A 20,659-nucleotide genomic window follows, 5' to 3' on the forward strand; every position below is an offset into this window, starting at 1 on the left:
GTGAAAAACGTACAGTCCTGGCTGCCAAAGTCCAAAAGTGATAAATTGTCTCCCTCTAGTGGATAGTTTGGGGGTAACATATTTTCATCATGTTAGCAAGAAAACTTGTATACTTCCGAGTAGTCTATGTATTGTTGTATTATTTTTGTCTAACAGAAAAATTGTTAACAAAGCGTTGAACATAAGATTCAGGAAAGAAAAATCAAATCCAAAATACAGCCACAGCACACGTGTGTCAGATATCCTGCGTCATGACGTCATTCAACATTGTATCTCTGACGTACTCCATAATGGCGGTGCCCTTGTTACAATGGGGGCTGTTGTGGATCACTTGTTAGCCATACTCTTTTGAATAACTATTATTTATTCACACATCTGTCTGATTTGGGTGATTTATTCCAACGGCTACATGTTAAAGGTAAGAAACGTTTCAAATGACAACAGAATTCTGGCTAGTTTCGATGGAGCACAGTCCTCCTCGCCTCGGCTGTGTTAAGACCGCGAGTAAAACAAGTTTGCTAGCCGATGATGCTAGCGAAGATTATCACCTGTCTGGCATAATGCTAATTCTCAACTGTCTTTATTTTACAATTGAATAATTGACCTTGTCCGTGTCTTTAGCTGATGTTACCGGCCTACAGTTTAGCCCGTACATAATATACTGATAACAACACATTAGTGGTTATTTGGTGATGTTAGCTCCACGCAGCCAACTTTTAGTTCCCATTAGCCATAGCTCGGTTAACATGATTAAATGCTAGTGAGCTGTTAGCATTTTTGTTATGCTAATTCAGGTTATTCTTCGTTGTTTTGAACCCATATGAGTGTGTTAATCATGTCACATAATTACTTAATGAATGAGAGGAGCAATGCCAACCATAATGTCAAACGTGTTCTTTTGCTTTTCTAACTTTAGGATTGTTAAACTGTAAGCAGCTATTTAATTAGCATCTACAGAAACTGGACATGAGGAAAATACAGGTCAGCAAATGTAACCCATTCCTTATTTGCATAGTTTTGACTGACTATGCAGAAATGTTTTAAGCTATTTACAATTAGTTAAAGTATACCCAGTGGTGGAAAGTAACTAAGTACATTTACTCAAGTACTGTACGTGCAACTTTGAGGTACCTGTACTTTACTATTGTATTCTATACTTCTACTCCACTACATTTATCTGACATATTAAGTTACTAGTTACTTTGCATGTTCATATGATTAATAAACAATTACATTAACAAATAAATAAACAAAAACATAAAAATAAATCCATTTAAAGGTCCCCTATTATACTGTTTTTCATCAATATATTACAGGTCTCAGTTATATACAAAACATGTCTCTGAAGTGTTTGGCTCTAAACACCAAACAGATCATTGCAGCATCCCATAATCCCCTCTGTTTCAGCCCTGTTTCTAAAGTGCTGATTCCCTGTCTGTTACTTTAGATGAAAATAAGGAGCCCCTCCCCTCTGAGAGATATTTGGTTAAAAAGAACACAATGGTGCTCTAGGAGGAGATTCAGGTGATAGAGGGTGTTTCTCAATGTCGAGTAAAGCTGCTCCAGAGCCACTATTTCAAGCATACTACGTCATCGAGTGCCGCCGAAGGACTGTTCCAATTTCCAGTACACTTGGAATTCTACCGAGCCCGGCGTACTTCGTTGGGAGAAAGGTCGAGGCTGCACATGTGTAGACTCCGTGGTCTTAAAATCCCCACAATGCTTTGCGCACGGACCAATTTCCCCAAATCTGTGGCTGAAAATGTAAGGCGGGGCCTCTCATATGACGCACACCTGCTAGCCTGTTCCACTCTTTGTTTTCCGAATGCCAGGAAGTATTCTTGCTTCGCTTCTGAAGCAAGACGCTCGGAAGACACGTCAGGGTTTCCCACACATAGACTATACTTGGGCGGGCCGCCCAGGTATATTAACGGCCGCCCAAGTATATTTCGCGACCCATTTTTTTTTTTTAATAATTTTTTTTTGTATTTTTTTTTTTTTTATTCGTCCGTCACCACGACGCCATCTGCGATCGATTAACTTGTGGACAATGATCCCTCGCTCCCTTGCTCTGATCTCGCCTCGTTAAGTGGCCTGCCTCACACAGGGTGACTGGCTGTCTACATGATGTGGCCTGCCAACATGGCCACTGTCATAGAGATCATAAATCAAAGCCCTTGATTGGTCTCTGTGTGTCATTCAAGCTCGGGATAACCTCAGCTCAGGTGAGGTAAAGGACTCTCTGAGTGTTTAGATAGTTAACTTAGTTTAAGTTCTCAGTGGGTCTCAAACAGTGTGGTCACCATTTATGTAAACACATATTTCCATTTGAGAGGGTAGTGATTGATCTAATGGATAGTGAGGTGGGCTGAAGATCGGAAGGCTGTGAGTTCAAATCCCGCCAGGAACACCACCACTAGTGTGCCCTTGAGTGCCATCTTTACGCAAAATGATTATACAAAATGAAAACTTTTTTTTTTTTTTTTGCGCACCCCCCCCCCCCCCCCCCCCCCCACCGCCCGCTGCCACCACCCGCCCAAGTATATTTCAGATCTGTGGGAAACACTGCACGTGCTTCCAAGCAAGCGTACTCGAGATTGAGAAACACCCACAGGGCCAAAATCTGATCAGCTCATTTTCAGACAGGTTTTTATAGAAATGGATCAGGACAAAAAGTGAGCGAATCTTTTTTCCTGAAACTTTCAGAATCCCTTTCACAGAGGGGACACATGTTGATGTAGAAAATACATGAACAAGTGGATTTTGCATAATAGGTCCCCTTTAAATAAATTAAAATAAATTAAACAACTAACAATAGATTATGTTGTACAATAATGATTAAAGAAACCTGGCAGAATAAAACTCTTTAAAGTTAGATGCACCTTTACAATAGGGGCAATATTACATACATGTTTACATTATTAATGTAATTCTGCATAAGTTCTTTTACTTTTGCTACAATAGTGGATGCTAATACTTTTACCTCTAATAGACTATTTCTACTCTTGTATTAATACTTTTACTTAAGTATAACATGTGGGTCTTCACCACTGAGTATACATCTTCAAATCTCAGCTAGTATTAAGTTTCACGGTGTGTTCTTAACACAACACTCGTATCTATGTGTTTCAGATAGCAGTAGAGGGCAACAAATAGATACAGAAATGATCATGCTATTTCAGTGGTAGTGTTTATTGTTATAGTTATTACTTTAGTCTGACAGTTTACCAAATACTCCAGCATTGCTAGTATGATTGAGCACTATTTCCTGTAAATGGTGTTCTATAACTGCAGTGGTTTATGCATTCAGTCAGGCGCAGCGGGTCCATCCTCCGTTGCCTCTCCTCAGCTCATGAAGGAATTCAAGGAGAACTTTTCAGGCCAAATAATTCTGGACCACATCAAGCCATGCTGGTACTGGGACAAGAAGGATTTAGTCCACACCCCTTCCCAGTCTGAAGGCCTGGACCCGGGGACAGAGGCCCGGTATCGGAGGGAAGGAGCCCGCTTCATTTTTGACGTGGGGACCAGACTTGGCCTGTATCCTTGATTTGGTTTATTTGAATGTGGAAACACCTTGAAGAAATGATGGAACTAAAGACACTTTCCTCTCCACTTCAACTTGATTTGCGTTAACATTTTGTAATCAAAACAACAGGTTATGATATCTAATGATCATAATGTCACATTCAAAGTGATCTATCATGATTTGTCTGAATTGATTTTACATAGCTGTGGAAGATTTTAACTTACAAATAACTATGACTGGTTTTCGTGATATCCTTGACTTTCATCTTCAGACATTATGACACACTGGCAACTGGCATCATATATTTCCACCGCTTCTACATGTTTCACTCCTTCAAGCAGTTCCCTAGATATGTAAGTTAAAAAAATTGTATTTTGTTAGATTTTCCTCTTCTTTAAAAATGCACCAAGTACGGTGGATTAATGTTGTGCTTTGTGTCCCAACAGGTCACTGGTGCATGCTGCCTTTTCCTGGCGGGGAAAGTGGAGGAAACCCCCAAGAAGTGTAAAGACATCATTAAAACTGCCCGCAGCTTGCTGAACGATGTGCAGTTTGCTCAGTTTGGAGACGACCCCAAGGTGTTTATATATAACTTGCCTGTTGACTGACTGCTTACATGGGACCTTTTTTAATGTAATGAGTGCAAAGGGATACACTGTAATGTAGGCAGGTCTCCATCTTGGAAAGCTAAAGAAGGTTACACTAATATTAAATGTTAAGTAAAGGACCTTTTGAACCTTCTCAACCCAATCATTCCTCAATCATAGAAGCATAGTTAAAACAATACAAACTTGGAATTTCAATAAGATTTCATTTGATTAGGACCTATTGTACCTTCCATATTGGAATGACCCATTTGTTCTTATTATTCATATCTAAATGTATTTCATTATGTTCTACAGTATGAATATTTGCTGTATTTCTTGTATATTTTTTTAATGTATGTCCATGCATGTGTACTCAAGGGCAGCCATCAGATGGTAGTATGCTTTCGTTTGAATACACATAAGTCAAATTTGATTTGAAAAAAAGGAGTAGACTACATTGTCCTAAAAAAACTACAGTTATGGAAAAGTTTGAAAAACATGAGTCTAGGTGAAAGGCTATTGAGTGAGTTAGCCATTAGCCCCCTGCTTGAGCCTGTTGTGTTTTTGCCGTTCAGGATATTTAAAGTATTTTGTGTTTGTTTCAACAGGAAGAGGTGATGGTGCTGGAGAGAATTCTGCTCCAGACGATCAAATTTGACCTGCAGGTGGAGCACCCTTACATGTTCCTGCTGCGCTACGTCAAGCAACTCAAAGGTGACATAGAAAAAGAATGATCCACGGAGAGCAATACATTATTATATTTAGACATTTGGAAAACTGATGTGTCTTTCTTCTTGTTAAAGGTGACAAGAATAAGGTGTGCAAGGTGCTTCAAATGGCATGGACCTTTGTCAACGACAGGTGAGCCGTTGGCATGGAACCTCTCTTTGTATTAGGCCCTGTGTTCCTAGAGAAACGTCTTGACGTCACTGCTCTGTTAGACGCACCAGCTTCGCAACTTGCATTTCATCTTCGATCTGGGTTACTATTTATTCTTTAGATACAGTTTGATATAACTGGAAGATTCTCGTCTTACACTTACTATAAATGACCATGCAGCAGCAGCAGCATCAAGGGTCGGCCTATCAGATCTTTTTTAAACGAATGGTCATTTAAGGCCCTGTTATCTGTTTTAAAGACACAAGGAATATAGAATGAGAAAACAGGGTGATGTCTTGTGAGGAGAGAAGACTGAACAGTATCCCTTGTGTCCCTGGCAGCCTGTGCACCATGCTGTCCCTGCAGTGGGAACCAGAGATCATCGCGGTGGCTGTCATGTACCTGGCGGGCCGCCTCTGTAAGTTCGACATCCAGGAGTGGACCGCCAAGCAGTCGTCACGGCGATGGTGGGAAATGTTTGTGCAGGACGTCCCTGTGGAGCTGCTTGAAGGTATTCATCATGACCCTTCCTGCATCTCCTGCGATATTCAGCTTCATCCTTTTTGCAGAATTGTCTCAACCAAAAAACGTCCTTGTCTTCCCAGACATTTGCCACCAGATCCTGGATCTGTACTCCCAGGGAAACAAGCCCATCCCTCAGCCGATCCAAGAGAAGGAGAGGGCAGCCCCTCCCCAGATCCCTCCAATCCCACAGGGACTGCCACCAGCCCCCGTCCCTCCCCCCCCACCACCACCAAAGAAGACTTCTCCTCCGGGAGGCAGCCCCGCACGCCAGCTTAAACGCTCACATGTGAGTATACGCTCCTATTGCATTTCTCAAGACAAAGGCCAATGGAAAGTCCCCTGATTTAGATTTTTGTATATGTTTATTTGCTCTTGTTAAACTTTATTCAAACATTTACATTCAACAAAACCTACCTCAAAATGTAACCTGGGGCTGTACCTAATAGTAAGGACATTACAATGCTGCAATTCTCTTATATCTCTTACCATTTTATAGTTAAATACTTCAAGTCATTACAAAATAAATGATCATATCATTTATTGACATGCACTTGGCACTCCATCAAGACGTAGACAAATAATAATTGCCATTTTGAAAAACAGTTTTCTTTATTAATTCAACGGTTCAAGTCCCCGTACAGACTTTAGATACGGAGTGTGGTCTGCTACTTGGAGAGGTCCCAGTTCACCTCCTTGACCCTGCCGTGGTGCCCTTGAGCAAGGCACCGGACACCCCCCCCTACTCCCCATTGCTCCCCGGGCACTGTAGAATAGCTGCCCACTGCTCCTGGTACTAGGATGGGTAAAAAGCAGAGAACACATTTCACTGCGTGTGCTTTGTGCATGAGCCATGTGACCATTTTAAAGAGGGTTTCGGGTTATGAAAAAATACTAATGTTATCACTGAATGTATTTCGAAGAATCACTGCATACAGTTACAAAAATGTGCTTGCTGGCATCATAAAATATCTAATAGCTTAATGTTAAAAAACAAATGGTACATTCCCAAGTGGTTACTGAGTATTTGCATTCATGTTTTTAATGTTTTTGTTTTTTCAGACATCTCCAAAAGATGAACCAAAGCCTCCAGGTAAGACTTGTTAAACCTCAGCCAGGCTGAATCCTTCTCATGTGTTTATCCACTAAAATCCTTCAATCTAGGTTTGCTAATTCACTTGACTTCAATTAAGATTAAAAAAAATGACAACATAACAGATACATGCTGTTGATTCCAAATGCCAGGATTAGTATTTTCTTTAAGGATTTATTAATAGTGAAGCCTGCAGCAGAGTTTCCTATGAAATCACTAAAGTTTAACATGTTTTTAACGGGTATCTTTTAATTCACAGAACAAGTTGGATCAAAGATTCCTCGACTGGAGAGCCCCATGCCCCCTCTGCCTACATCGCAGCCTCCTCCAGGTAAAGTACTGCTTATCTTCCTATTGAAGGTCTAGTTATGGAGGAATTTGGAGTGTTTTGGGTTGGTTATCCTGTGTCTCATTTGGGATACTTCCCTTCGAATACAGCGCTGTCTGAAATCATATAAGGTTGTCCAGCGTTCCACCCTCAGTTTTCTGCATTTTGCTATACCTTGCATTTAGACGCACGTATGCCCTCAAAATAGCCAATATAAGCACAGAAGTATGCAAATATAGGCTCAGCACCATAGTGTACGTGCTGGCCTCTTCCCAACACCCCGCTGTCTGTTTGCGTGTCCCATCATAGAGCCTTGATGAGCAGCCGGGACCCCCTGCCTTTGGGCCCCCAGCTTAGAAAGCAACCCCTTTTTTAAAGATTTTAGTCCTCTCAGTCTGCTTGCATAACCAGCCACTCTGTTTCCCAACACACGCATACTCCTAGCCTCAGCCCAATCTGATTAGTGCTTGAGCCCAGTAATGAGACCTCCCGTGTGGCAGTCTGGGCAAGGAAAGGTTATTTTTGGAACATTTTGGAATGAGTAGCAGTGTTTTTTTTTTACAGAAAAGATGCCAAACTTTGAAGTTGTTTTCTCCTTGTCCCCTCACTTAGATCGCAAAGCCCCGCTTCCAGCCCTTCCCACGGAAGCAGAACCAATAAACGAAGTCGCTCCTCCTCTCCCGCACGCTCCACCTCCACACAAGCCCCCTCCACTACCCCACCGCCCTCCTCCACCTCCGCCCTCCAACTACATCATGTCCACCACCAGCTCCTACATGTCCGGAGAAGGCTACCAGAGCCTGCAGTCCATGATGAAGACGGAAGGCCCCTCCTATCCCCAGATGCCTCCCAACTATGCTCCCCCCATACCGCCGTATCACGTCTATCCTGCCGCTCCACCTCCAGGCCTTCCTCCCTCCAACTACCCGCCGCCCAACTTGGCGCCGGCTTACCCGCCGCCAGGCTACAACAGCTACCCGCCTCCACGCATGCCTCCAGGCCACGTTCCCCCTCAGGTTATAGGTCTCCCTCCTGGTGGCTACCCTCCACCCCCAGGACAGTCTCAGGTGCCCATGCCCCCACATCACGGTGGGTGGATGAGATGAGAGTGAAACAACGGTCCATGAACTGAATCTGTGCAGAGCCACAGCTGGAGATTTTAACAACGGGAACTTGTGTTACGCAGCAGGGACACAGAGGTAGAGCCTAACCGCTTTCTGTACGACTTTTGTTGTTCTTAATGAAGGCTTAACAACAAATACACTCGAAAGGAAAAGTGAGGCCTAGTTTCAGGAGCTTGTAACGAAAACTGTTCACACATGTTATTGTACTGGAATATTAGCACCCTGAGTTTAGTTTGTCAGACATGCTCATTCATTAATGGTGGAGTGATGAAATGTACAGTTTTTACTTTTTGCGTAGATCACAGGTCTTATATTTGCATCTATATTGTATCACCCTGATTTTGGTTTTCTAAATTTCCAGTCATTAAATTGTCTATTTTGCAGCAATCTGTTTTTGTTTTACTCAAGGCTGTACATGCAGTAGGTAAATAAAGAGGACTTACACCTCTTCATCGTTCATCAATATTCAAAACGCTCTACACTACATTTCTGTGAAAACACTTTCATGTCAATTTATGCCACTGCAACTAATTTCCTGTGTATTTTTGTTATGACTCTGCACTGCAGACAGTACTACATGAAATACATACAACAGTCATCTAACTAATCATGTCTAACACTGGACAGTCAAAGTTATATTTGTACATTTACATTTTCTTTTAGAGTTCCAATCCATATGTGCCTTAGTCAGGCTTCTCTTTTCTGTATCCTTTTGTGTCTAAGTGGCACTTACGAAAATAAAGACCTGCTTTCCTACTTAGACCTGAGTAGTGTGTTTTCAATCTGTATTAGTTCAAAAGGTATGGATCATTAAATTGTAACTGGATGTATTATGTACTGCATGTTTGCTACATTGTCAGTTGAGCTCAAATACCCCTTAATCTGCACCACTGTTATATGTAGTCTATAAACTGAAAGTAGTTGAAGATATGAAAGCTAATTGTAGAGTGGATATAGTTTAGAATATTTTTCATAAAACGAATATGCAGCCAAATATCTATTACTTTAAGCTACATTTTTATGGAGCTATTTCAGGGTCATAAGTTTTGATCATTCAAAAAAATAAAATGTATTTGAAAGTTCAAGTTTTTATCCTGAACTTTGAAAAATACAATGATGTATTCAAAATAAAAATAATTATTTGAAGTAATTTTTCAGGTTGAATATTATTTGGATTCAGGTCAGCAATTTTTTTTAATAAAATATTTATTTCAGATTTCACTTTTATACATATTTTGATATTTGAATCCTTGTTTTTTTCAGTTGCAGATTTTTCGTTTTCAGATTCAAAACTTGTTTTTTCAGGTTTCAAATTGCTTTTCACCTTCAGATCGTTTTTCGCTTTCAGATCTTTTGCATGGGAGCCTGCCTGCAGACCTCCACTCTCAGGACACCTCCACTGTCAGTACAGGAAGTGACTATTCTGACGCGTTTTTTCCCCCGCCCATCAATGGACTCATTTGATGGAAGTTTTCAAATCACAATGGAGACTCATCACGGAGGTGATGAGTCCGCCCACCGTGCACTTTGGGTCGGCCTTGGTCAAGCCCTTTTGACCCCCCCAGCCTGGTTCTCGTAAAAGTTTTTCGCTCAAATGACACCATGGAGGAATGTAACGGGAGTTGACAGGGGACTCTGCCCGCCTCACGAGTGCCTATTTTCGGACACTTTTTTTCACTTTTCCCCGGTTTTATTATTTTAATTTTTTTTGGCTATTTCACCCGGTTTCTACCGGGGACATTGCCCTCGGGTGTCCCCCCACGGCCTGTGTCCAACATATGTATATAATAAGTGTCAAGATCTATGGTCAAGATCTGTCACGATCCGATTTTATTTTGTATTTGCGTGCATTTCCTGTTTGGAAAGTGGCACTGTACTGATAGTGGTGATTTTATTTTGGAATTCTTAGCTTGCACTTCCTGTCCTGAGAGTGGAGGTGTCCTGAGAGTGGAGGTCTGCACCGGAACTGTCCTGAGAGTGGAGGTCTGCAGGCAGACCCCTCTCGACTTTTGACCCTGGGTCCTTCTCACTTCGGTTAAATGGATTCCTTGCGTCCCTCACTTGCGTCGTTTCCCTGCGTCTAGTCCCTCCCACCAGGGAAGCATGGAGGGACGCAAGGGCTGCTTCTCAGGTCGACTATTTTCATTTCTTCGGTCCTCGGTCTCACCGGAAGTTGATTTGCCTGCGCCATCTTGAGTACCGTCCCATGGCTCTTATTTCTGCCGGAGGACCGAGGATCGAGGAGCGAGGAGCGATAACCGAGGAACCACCAGACCCTCCTCCGATGAAATCCTCAGATACTCACTCCGCCCCCTTACTGTGTATCGCTCACTGATTGGACGAGGCAGTGCATGCACTGATCTGATGCTTCTTGACATGAGAGCAGAGTGAAGAAAATACATGAACCTCACGGGAGTCACTCCTCAGTTTATACCGTGTTTTGTTTCAATTCATGTATCATTTAGTTACAAATATGTGATATATCTGAACAACAAAGTGGTCAAAAATCATTTAATTCATTTTTTGGAAACATTTTCATGATCGCTTTTTTCGTTTCCATTCAGTCAGTCATTAAGTGCTATTAAAATGTTAATATGCTACATATCCACACAAACACACAAAGTGTGCAATCCAATGAATGTTAATCCAACTGGGTTTTGATAGATAACATATCTCTTTTTCTTCTCTCAATTATTTTATTTCTATTGTGCACTCTAATCAATATTAATCAAACTATTGTTCGTTTATACATTTTAAGAATGGCGTTTATCTTTTTTGAGAATGAGTTCTTATTTTATTTTATTTATTGGGGTCTACAACAGATGATACAAATGTTTGTGTCAGTAAATGTGTACTAACAGAGGCGGGGGGGTGTGTGGAAATAACGGGGACATGAGCTGCTGTCAGACGATCAGCTGTGCAGCGTCATCACAAACGGACGTCGCTTCACGTGACGCTCCGGAGGAAAGGACGTCTCATTTCTCTTAAAACTCATTTCCCTGCTTCTCGTGGTTTCCTTGCGTCTCTCCATGCTTCCCTGGTGGGAGAGACGCAGGGAAACGACGCAAGTGAGGGAAGCAAGGATTTCATTTAATCGACCTGAGAAGCAGCCAAGGAAACCACGAGAAGCAGGGAAATTAGTTTTAAGAGCAATGGGACGTCCTTTCCTCCGGAGCGTCACGTGAAGCGACGTCCGTTTGTGATGACGCTGCACAGCTGATCGTCTGACAGCAGCTCTGTTCCCGTTATTTCCACAAACACCCCCGCCTCTGTTAGTACACATTTACTGACACAAACATTTGTATCTGTTGTAGACCCAAATAAATAAAAATAAAATAAGAGCTAATTCTCAAAAAAGATAAACGCCATTCTTAAAATGTATAAACGAACAATAGTTTGATTAATATTGATTAGAGTGCACAATAGAAATAAAATAATTGAGAGAAGAAAAAGAGATATGTTATCTATCAAAACCCAGTTAGATTAACATTCATTGGATTGCACACTTTGTGTGTTTGTGTGGATATGTAGCATATTAACATTTAAATAGCACTTAATGACTGACTGAATGGAAATGACAATAAATGAAAATGTAAAACGAAAAAAGCGATCATGAAAATGTTTCCAAAAAATGAATAAAATGATTTTTGACCACTTTGTTGCTCAGATATATGATCACATATTTATATCTAAATGATACATTAATTGAAACAAAACACGGGATAGACTGAGGAGTGACTCCCGTGAGGTTCATGTATTTTCTTCACTCCGCTGGGAAACTGCTCTCATGTCAAGAAGCATCAGATCAGTGCATGCGCTGCATCGTCCAATCAGTGAGCGATACACAGTAAGGGGCTGGGCGAGTGTCTGAGGATTTCATCGGAGGATGGTCTGGTGGTTCCTCGGTTATCGCTCCTCTATTATCGCTCCTCGATCCTCGGTCCTCCGGCAAAAATAAGGCCATTGGGACGCTACTCAAGATGGCGCAGACAAATCAACTTCCGGTGAGACCGAGGAGCGAGGAAATGAAAAATAAGAGAAGTGAGAAGGGCCCCCTGATGTTGCTTGGGGGGGGGGGGGGCGGGGCTTAGCAAAGAGTAGTTTGGCATCCTGAGTGGCAGGTTGGTGGCAGGCCTCCCTCTGTCATGTTGCCTTCATGGATGTTAGGTAGCGCGAGAAATATAACTCAATACTTTCTACACGATACTCCCGTGATTGGTGGTAAACTGATACCAGCGTCAAAGTTCCGTTAAGTGAGCTGTTGAGCATCGTAGTTGGCAACAATCAAGGTATAAGAGCAATAAACTGTGCTAGAATGTGAAATTACGTATCCGCAATCAAGCATTGTCTTTCCCCATTTCCTCCGCTGCAGAAAGGAAGGACCTGCGGTATCTCCGTGAGACAGCGGGGGATGGCGTCAGGTCCACTAGAACAACCTGCTGGCTCGTTGAGGATACGTAATTTCACATTCTCGCACAGTTTATTGCTCTTATACCTTGATATTTGCCAACAGCTCACTTAACGGAACTTTGACGCTGATATCAGTTTTGTTTACCACCAATCACGGGAGTATTGTGTATAGAAAGTATTGAGTTATATTTCTCGCGCTACCTAACATCCATGAAGGCAACATGACAGAGGGAGGCCTGTCACTCAGGAAGCCAAACTACTCTTTGCTAAGCCCCGCCCCCTCAAGCAACATCAGGGTCAAAAGTTTGAAAGCGAAAAAAAAAGATCTGAAAGCGAAAAAAAGATCTGAAAGTGAAAAACGATCTGAAGGTGAAAAGCAATGTGAAACCTGAAAAAACAAGTTTTGAATCTGAAAACGAAAAATCTGCAACTGAAAAAAATAAGGATTCAAATATCAAAATATGTATAAAAGTGAAATCTGAAAATAAATATTTTATTTAAAAAAATTGCTGAACTGAATCAAAATAATATTCAACCTGAAAAATTATTTCAAAAACTTATTTTTATTTTAATACATCATTGTATTTTTCAAAGTTCAGGATAAAAACTTGAACTTTCAAGTATTTTTTTTGAATGATCAAAACTTATGACCCTGAAATAGCTCCATACATTTTAGCTAGTTTTACCATAAGTATTAGCTAACTCAACTTTTACTGAAAATAACTGAAAAAGCATGTCGAAATATGAGAAAACACGATAAAGTATGGTATGTAATGCATGAGGAAAAAAAACACCTACTATACGTCGAAAAGATCAGAAAAAAAAGACATGGTATAGTATGTCAAAAATATGCCAAAAAACGACAGCATGGTAAACAAAATATGATAAACGACAATATTGTATGTCGAAAATATGATTTAAAAAAACGACGTTGTGTAGGCTATATAAAAACCGAGTCATGTCGAAATGATCAGAACAATTTACATATATGTCAAAAAGTTCAAGAGTAAACATGTCATAGTAGTTTGTCGAACATTTCAGAAAAGGTGAGTAACGTATGGTGCAGCAGTTTCACTTACAGTACTGAACCAGCAGAGGGCAGTCTAACAACACACGCGTCATCAAAGAAAGACAGCACTTCACAGTTTCTTTAACCAACTTCGTTTATTTTCTCCCAAATTTTTCTAAAAGTGGCCTATTCCATGTCTTCCTTTCACCTGCCAAATATTCATCTCATCAGTGAAATTCATAAAAAGAAGTTACAGCCATGCTAGTTACTACAGGAATCAACATTTACTCTGTAGATTCTGTGGTTTTAGCATATAGGCAGAAAAAAGAAACACTATAGATGTTTAAAAAAATACAGTTGGGTTCCAAATCAAAATACCATGCAGGACAAAATGTGGCACATTTCAAGTCAAATGCCATTAATAAAGTATTCAAAATTACATCATGGCTTTAAATCAGCTCCTAGAAAAAAGGACACTTTTAAAAAACCATACTTAGATTTATTTTAGACCCCGTTTCTTGAGAGGAGCATGGCGGACAGCCTCAAAATGTTCTAATTTGGAACAAATAACACTAGAGATGGGAGAGCCCGACCTGGCAGTCACTAAATGTATCTATCAAATAACTTTGAGTAAATCTGATACATTTAAAATATGACTGTTCAGTTATTGATTGCTCTCCCATCTCTATCTGACACCTTGCAATAAATACTTTGATAAACAGCGTTTGTTCATTATGACATCAAGAAATACTTGTTTTTAAATGTTAGTTTTTTTTCAGGAGACATCTAAGGGAAGACTTATCTCATATTCTAATAAAAAAAGATTTTAAGAAACATGCGCCGCATAAACACACCTGCTGAATCCACAGAAAAGGACTGAGCTCAAGAAGACGTTATTTCATCTACTGAGATATAAAATGATAAACAAGTAATTCGGAGCATTCCAATAATGCCGTCCAAACTAAACTTAGGGTTTAATATTTGGCCTTGACATTTTTTAATAATGGGACAAGGCTATGGATTCAGCAAATGCCTTCAGCAGTCTTCAACCGAGTTGTAACCAGGGTTCAATAGAGAAGAAGAGGATTCACAGGCAGATGCTACAGCTGCGAGAGAAGCATTCAGTCTCCTTTCACACACACATGCACGCCAACACAAACACACACACACACACACTCACACTCACGCAGTCACAGATGGGCAAAGGTAAAGCTGTAGCCCTCCCAACCTGAGAAAATGATTGTCGAGCATGCAAACAGCATACAGTTTTAGTTCATTTTTACAAAGTAAGAAAATTAGCCCAAGGGGATGGTCTGATTCAGAATGGCCTTGATACATTTCCAATACAGAGAGACGGAATTACAGCAATACATCTGGAGAAGAACTAAAAGAAGGAGTTAAAAGAAGAGTTGTTTTTTTTTACCAAAAGAAAACCCTGTTTAAAAAGGTCTGGTTGTGTACGCTTTTCCAACTAAAATTATTGATCACATGGCCACGCTAAAATACAAAAAAAGATAAAAGTAAAATCAACAATAACAATGAAAGTAGTGCTATGGTTTTATACATATAATACACAAGTTAACAGTGATCTCTAGACGTTATTATCCATAGACTTGTCTTATGAGCACAAGGTGCTAGGTCACAGTGGGTTTCACATTAGTTAACACTTTAGAATGCTAATGCTAGTTATACTCATTTACCACTAGGGGGGGTGCAATACATGTGACAGGAGCTAGGGGGTCTCTAAAGGAGGTACTATCAAAGATGTATCTGAAGATACCGCAATCGTGTTGCCTTCACATCCATGGCTAGACACTTTATTGTCTGTGCTTGAAACCATGTCTTATCGTTAACTTAATGTAGCACAGCTATGCTCTGAAGAACGAAAAAATTGTGTTGATGGCTTTTACAGAGAGAGATCGTTGTGTGGCCTTCAAATCAACGAAGAAAATCGGTGAAACTAGCTGCAGACGCTTCATAAGCTCTGAGATAAAGACAGTTGTGCATGTGGATAACAGGCTAACAGGTCTGAGCCAGTCAATAGAGAGCGTCTGTCGGAGGAATGCTGGGTTCTGTAGGCAGTAGGGGAGCACGGCATGATGGGTTGTGTAGGCGCAGGTGTTTTCAGGTGAGTACTGTAAATCTCTCTCTCTGGTTCTCTTTCTGTTGCCATGCTACAGCGGCCCTTTGAACTGGTTCCCAGAGAGGTGCTGTCTGATGGACAGCTTTGATCCTGCTGCATCACCCAGCTTTCTCCACACCACCTGCAACAGGAAGAGGAGGGAGACGTTGAGAGAGGAAGAGTGGGAGAAACAGACACTGAAAGAGTAAGAGAAAAAAGAAAAAAAAAGGACTGTCTTTCTCTAGAGTGAACTCTTCAAATGCTCACAGTTTGACTTTGAGCTGCACACGCACACATATTTCAGTATCTCTGTCCTCTATCTCTGTGAGATCTCTCTGCCAGTGAGTGGGGGCCCCCCGGGGGACCCTAGGATATTACAGAGGTGCTATTGTAATGCTCCCCAGATTCCTGGCCTGTCACATACCTCTGCAGGGCCCAGATAGCCTTTTTTCTCTCTAATCAGCGGACCTTTTTTATCCCGGGTCGGGCCTTTCAGCACCCATAGAGAAAGATGGAGGGAGATGAAGGGGGGAAGAGAGGAAGAATGGAGGGGGGAGTTCTTTTTTCCCCCCGCCGCTCCAGTTTAATTGCTCTGACAGCTCAACGACGAGCCTTTACTCACGGCTTCCAGTTAAGAGTTGGCTTCGGAGCAGGGGTGATGGAGGGAGGGGGGATGGAGAGATAGATAGAAAGAAAAGCAAGAGTGCCCGGGACACTGCTGCATGTCATTCCAAACCAAACGCGTCCACACGAGGCTCCCTCATTAGTGAAAGCAGCTCAAAACCTGACCTGATTTGCACCCAGCAGAGGAGAACTGTGTAACTGAGGGACAGAGGCACAGAAAGAGCTGGAACATTGTGAAGTGTTGCACTTACGTTGCACATCTCTCGCACAATGGCCTTCTCTTTCTCACTGAGGTCGTCCTCGTAGTCCTCGGGGACCTGCTTGTCCAAGTTCTCGTGGACCTCCAGCACCTGGGGGAGAAATGACAGATTAGTCATGTGACAATCAAAACATCAGAATTCCGAGATTCCCGGACTTGTATTCCTTGGAAGCTGTTCATGTGTTTTTTTTCAATAATACTATGACACTTAACCCCTGAAATGATAACTTGTACGTCAATTGCTCACTAACCCCGTGTGACCTAAAATTATAGAACTAGGTCAGTTTAGATGGAATAGATAATTGAGACAAAGCTGATACTGAATGAGTTGTGTGAAAGTAAACAGATGTCTTCTTTCACTAAGGAGATAAGCAAAAAAGCTACATTTTATTCAATGTAGCTTGGGATGCAAAAGTGTTCATTTTCCGATAAACAAAATGATAGTACACAGCAATAAGTGGGGCTGAAATCAACATGGAACAGGGCTTTCGACTAGTGGGATGGTGATGGTGAAAAAAGAAAAATCCTAGCAACAATCACCCTAAAATGTTATGTATGTACCTTCATGGCATGGACCACTGCTTCAGGCTTCTGGGCGCAGGACAGGTAACCTGTGGCGGGAGAGGACTCACTGGTGGGGAGACGCCCGGTACCCTGGGGGGGGAGAAGAGGGAGGAGGAAAATTAGGGTTGTTTTTCATTTCTTTCAGTGCACAGCAATAAGAGGTGACAAAGATTTAAAGGTCCCATGTCATGGCCATTTCTACTGATCATAATTCCATTGTTGAGGTCTACTAGAATAGATTTACATTGTTCAATGTTCCAAACTCACATTGGTTTCTCATACAGCATCTCTGTATAGTATGTGTATTCACTCTCTGTCCTAAACGGCTTGTTGGAGCTCCAACGAGGCGTTCTGGGGCAGCACAGACAGGTCTTTTCTGTGTTAGAGTTGTACTCCCTACAGGGTGTACTTTGAGGGTTTGTGACTCTGCAGACCGTTTACATGCAGAAAAACCTTCATAACACACGGACGGGTAATAACCGGAAAAGCATGACATGGGCCCTTTAAAGCAAGAACTTCTGGTGGACAGGTCCAACTCCTGTATAGCCCCAAAATTGAGCACCACTTTATTTGTGAAGCTCCAAAACAGAAAATAAACCCCTCTCTCCTTCTCAGTGGGTGTTTGGTTCTGATTTACCACGAGGGATTTCTTGTACTGCAGCAGTGAAAATGTCATCCCTTTCATCCCAGTTCATATCACCTGCCCTCCCCTTGTGTTTATCTTCCCTTTCACTACGCATCGACTCGCAGCCAGGTCTGCTACCTGCACAGTGTGATGTTAACCCGCTGTGATGGGAGCAGCCAGCCAGGCAAGAGGACCCGGGTCCCGCTCCACTCATCCCAACCCCCCGGTTAGTTCCAGACAGTGGCTCTCTGTTAGAGGGACACAGAGATCTCCGGGACACACAATGGCACTATTCACTGTAACCTGGCATCGGGGCCCTGCATTAGACACAGCTCTGTGGCTCTGTTAGCCAGGGTTCAGTTCTCTGCTCGCTGCTGATGCGTTTGTCAGATCCCTCCGCACCCGCTGTCCCCTTTTTAGGTGCCAGAATGAGCCCACACAACCGAAAGGCACAGAGATAAAATAATAATCCCACTGAGGCCAAAAGGGATGTTTGGTGGAAACTTCCCAACAGTCTATTCCTATCACAATAATCACAAAAGAGAAGTTGTTTTGTTGCTCTCACAGGTTATGAGAGCAACTGTTAGATGACATTTTTCTTTCAGCTAGGGAATCAATATGCTTGAACTGTGAGGAAAAAAGCTGTGGTTCTGCTCTTTTGTTTTTAGGTCAAAAAGAAAAGTCAAACATGCCCTAACAATATGGAGATGAGAGTCGCCTGCCATAAGGTATTGCATTCATGAGCTTTGATTTCAAAATCATGGACAAAATAAAAAAGGTTAATATTAATTTGTTGTTCTTTGTATTAAATATGTTGCCGTTCTGCAGCAGGCTCAAATTTCAAAATATGTGCAACCTATGCAGGGCCGCCCCTGGCCAACTTGTGAAGATGAGCCCCCCCCCCCCCCCCAACGGACAGGAGTGAAAAAAAAAGTTATGGAAACAAAGTAGGCTACTTTGCAAATATAATTCCTGTTTATTATTAATATTATCAACACAGTTACTTTTTTATACAGTGAGGTAAATGTGCATGTATGTCGTTCAGTATGCGTGTACAGGTGAATACGTTTCCTGCCAAATACTAGCCTCAAAAAGATTAAAATATAATTAATGCAAATAAACTACTTCTACTAATAATAATCATAATCATCCATCAGTAATAATAGGACACTATTTTAACATATTTTAATTTATCCAATTCAACATTGACAGGGGATATGTATTGCTGCTGCACACTTCATACTGTTAAAAGTGCATTTGCTGTCAGATTTTGAATGCAGGGTTAGGGTGGTGTGTATAACTGCTTTTATAAACAGTACTGTAATACAAGTATTATAGTATGTTTTTCAATACTGGTGTTACATAAACATCTCATGGTTTGATCCCACTTGCAAGAGCATCATTATGCAGAAGAAAAAAACGTAAACATTAACTTATTTGTATTCTTGAGTTTCAAAAGAAGTGGCTGACTGACAGGTGAACATTAACCAAACATCTTAGATGGAAAAACGGTCTGCAGGATAAAACATGCAAAACCACTGGCAAGTTCCTTGAGAAACATGGAGTTATACGTGCACATCCTCACAATTAAACTGTCAATGTGTAATCAAGGTTAAGTCCACGTGTATGAGTACATTTAAAACAAACATTTCCCTCTGAGTGAAATGAGTTACTTCTTGTTAAAGGTCACAGCAACAAAGTGACAGCTTAATTTTCCATACTGCTCATTTTTCACTGGACTTTGAAGTCAAGCAAAAAAAATATGTAAATCATCACTGTCGCCTTCTTTTGATGCTCTCTACTGTGGCTATTATTTGAAATGTGTAAACACTTCCTGGCGGCAATCGGGGCCAGGTTTTTTTGTTGTTTATTTTGTGCTGGAGCTCAGCAGGGAAACCGATTTGGACAGCGCGGAGACACAGCCAGCTCCGGGCCATGTTTACTGTTCATATGGATGTAGTCGGGGATGGCTCGGTTGCATAAACAGGCCTGATTTAGGCCTTGCATGATGAGGAGGGAAAACAAATGCTGTCAGAATCGATGGTTTGTGGTTGGAGAATAGAGAATCAGAGCCGACTGCTGAGTGTTTGTGAGAATCACGCATGCTGCCCGCTTCCTTTCTCTATCCATCTTTTCTCCTCTTCTTTTCTTTCTATCTGACACCGTCACGCACAATCACTGACCTGAAACTGGGCCTGAGTGAGACAAAGGACTAAATCGAAAGGATGAGCTGATCGATTAGGAAGGGTACACACAACGACGAGTCCAGCTCACTGAAGTTCTGCCGTTTCAGTCTCCCACAACTCTCATCTCCTATTTCTCTCCCTCTCCATCTCCCAACAAGGGCCTTCTCTCACATGAAGATGAAATTGGGGCTGCATTAGAGAGCAGGCTATCGATTACCATACAACTCAACATTAGTGTGTCTCTGCGGAAATGTCACGACAAGAAAGACATTATGAGGAGGGGACAAGAACCGCATGAATCGCAAGAATAAGTTGTCTCAGAGCAACAACAGTATCTTATTCTGTGCTTGCTGAAGTCTATTCTGGTAGCCCAGCAACCTCATGGCAACGCTAATAAATAGTCCTGCATTTATCCCCCCCCCCCCCCCCAAAAAAAACTATTTGTAATCTTGTGTACTTTGGCTTTGTACTTACATATGTAGTAGTAGCAGTATGTAAGATATAAAGGAGCTTTCAGATCAATTTTGACACATTTGCAGCTAGCTAAGCTAACCGCTGGCTGAAGGTTTATATTTACCTTTATTTATTATATGTATCAATATTCTCATCTAAAATACTTGCTGTTAAGATTTTGTCGATGTAAATATGACATTTGAATTTATTTATGAATACGGAGACATATGCTTTTCCAAGAGTTAGAAAACTCAGGCGGCCTAAAGTTAGCGGCAAAAATAGCCAAATAACAGACCTTTTGTCATTTAATTTGAAGTTAGCATTATGTTCCGTAGTTGGAGGTAT

General features: G+C 41.5%; 2 protein-coding genes across 6 annotated transcripts in view; one reads left to right on the plus strand and one right to left on the minus strand.

Moving 5' to 3' along the window:
• The first annotated feature begins 237 nt into the window (after positions 1 to 237).
• Positions 238 to 8,822, plus strand: ccnk (cyclin K). Of its 2 annotated transcripts, XM_034228778.1 has the most exons (12): positions 238 to 418; positions 917 to 981; positions 3,311 to 3,540; positions 3,801 to 3,882; positions 3,976 to 4,107; positions 4,725 to 4,830; positions 4,920 to 4,977; positions 5,337 to 5,506; positions 5,601 to 5,806; positions 6,580 to 6,610; positions 6,870 to 6,941; positions 7,551 to 8,822. In XM_034228778.1, the coding sequence occupies exons 2-12, from the start codon at positions 967 to 969 to the stop codon at positions 8,042 to 8,044; spliced, it is 1,596 nt and encodes a 531-aa protein (XP_034084669.1). In that variant the 5' UTR covers positions 238 to 418; positions 917 to 966; the 3' UTR covers positions 8,045 to 8,822. The 2 variants fall into 2 exon arrangements, with proteins under 2 accessions (XP_034084669.1, XP_034084670.1); XM_034228779.1 differs by lacking the exon at positions 917 to 981 and having other exon boundaries at positions 265 to 418.
• A 4,795-nt stretch (positions 8,823 to 13,617) lies between these two features.
• The window catches only part of ccdc85cb (coiled-coil domain containing 85C, b), a 48,635-nt gene continuing 41,593 nt past the window's right edge, over positions 13,618 to 20,659 (minus strand). For all 4 annotated transcript variants that reach the window (XM_034228661.1, XM_034228660.1, XM_034228663.1 and 1 more), the window contains 3 exons: positions 17,048 to 17,140; positions 16,479 to 16,577; positions 13,618 to 15,745 (listed from right to left, as the gene is read on the minus strand). In XM_034228661.1, coding sequence (XP_034084552.1) covers positions 15,656 to 15,745; positions 16,479 to 16,577; positions 17,048 to 17,140 — 282 coding nt within the window. In that variant the 3' untranslated portion in view covers positions 13,618 to 15,655. The remainder of the gene's footprint in view (positions 15,746 to 16,478; positions 16,578 to 17,047; positions 17,141 to 20,659) is intronic.

Source organism: Gymnodraco acuticeps, unplaced genomic scaffold (genome assembly GCF_902827175.1).
Source record: "Gymnodraco acuticeps unplaced genomic scaffold, fGymAcu1.1, whole genome shotgun sequence".
Taxonomy (NCBI): Eukaryota; Metazoa; Chordata; class Actinopteri; order Perciformes; family Bathydraconidae; genus Gymnodraco; species Gymnodraco acuticeps.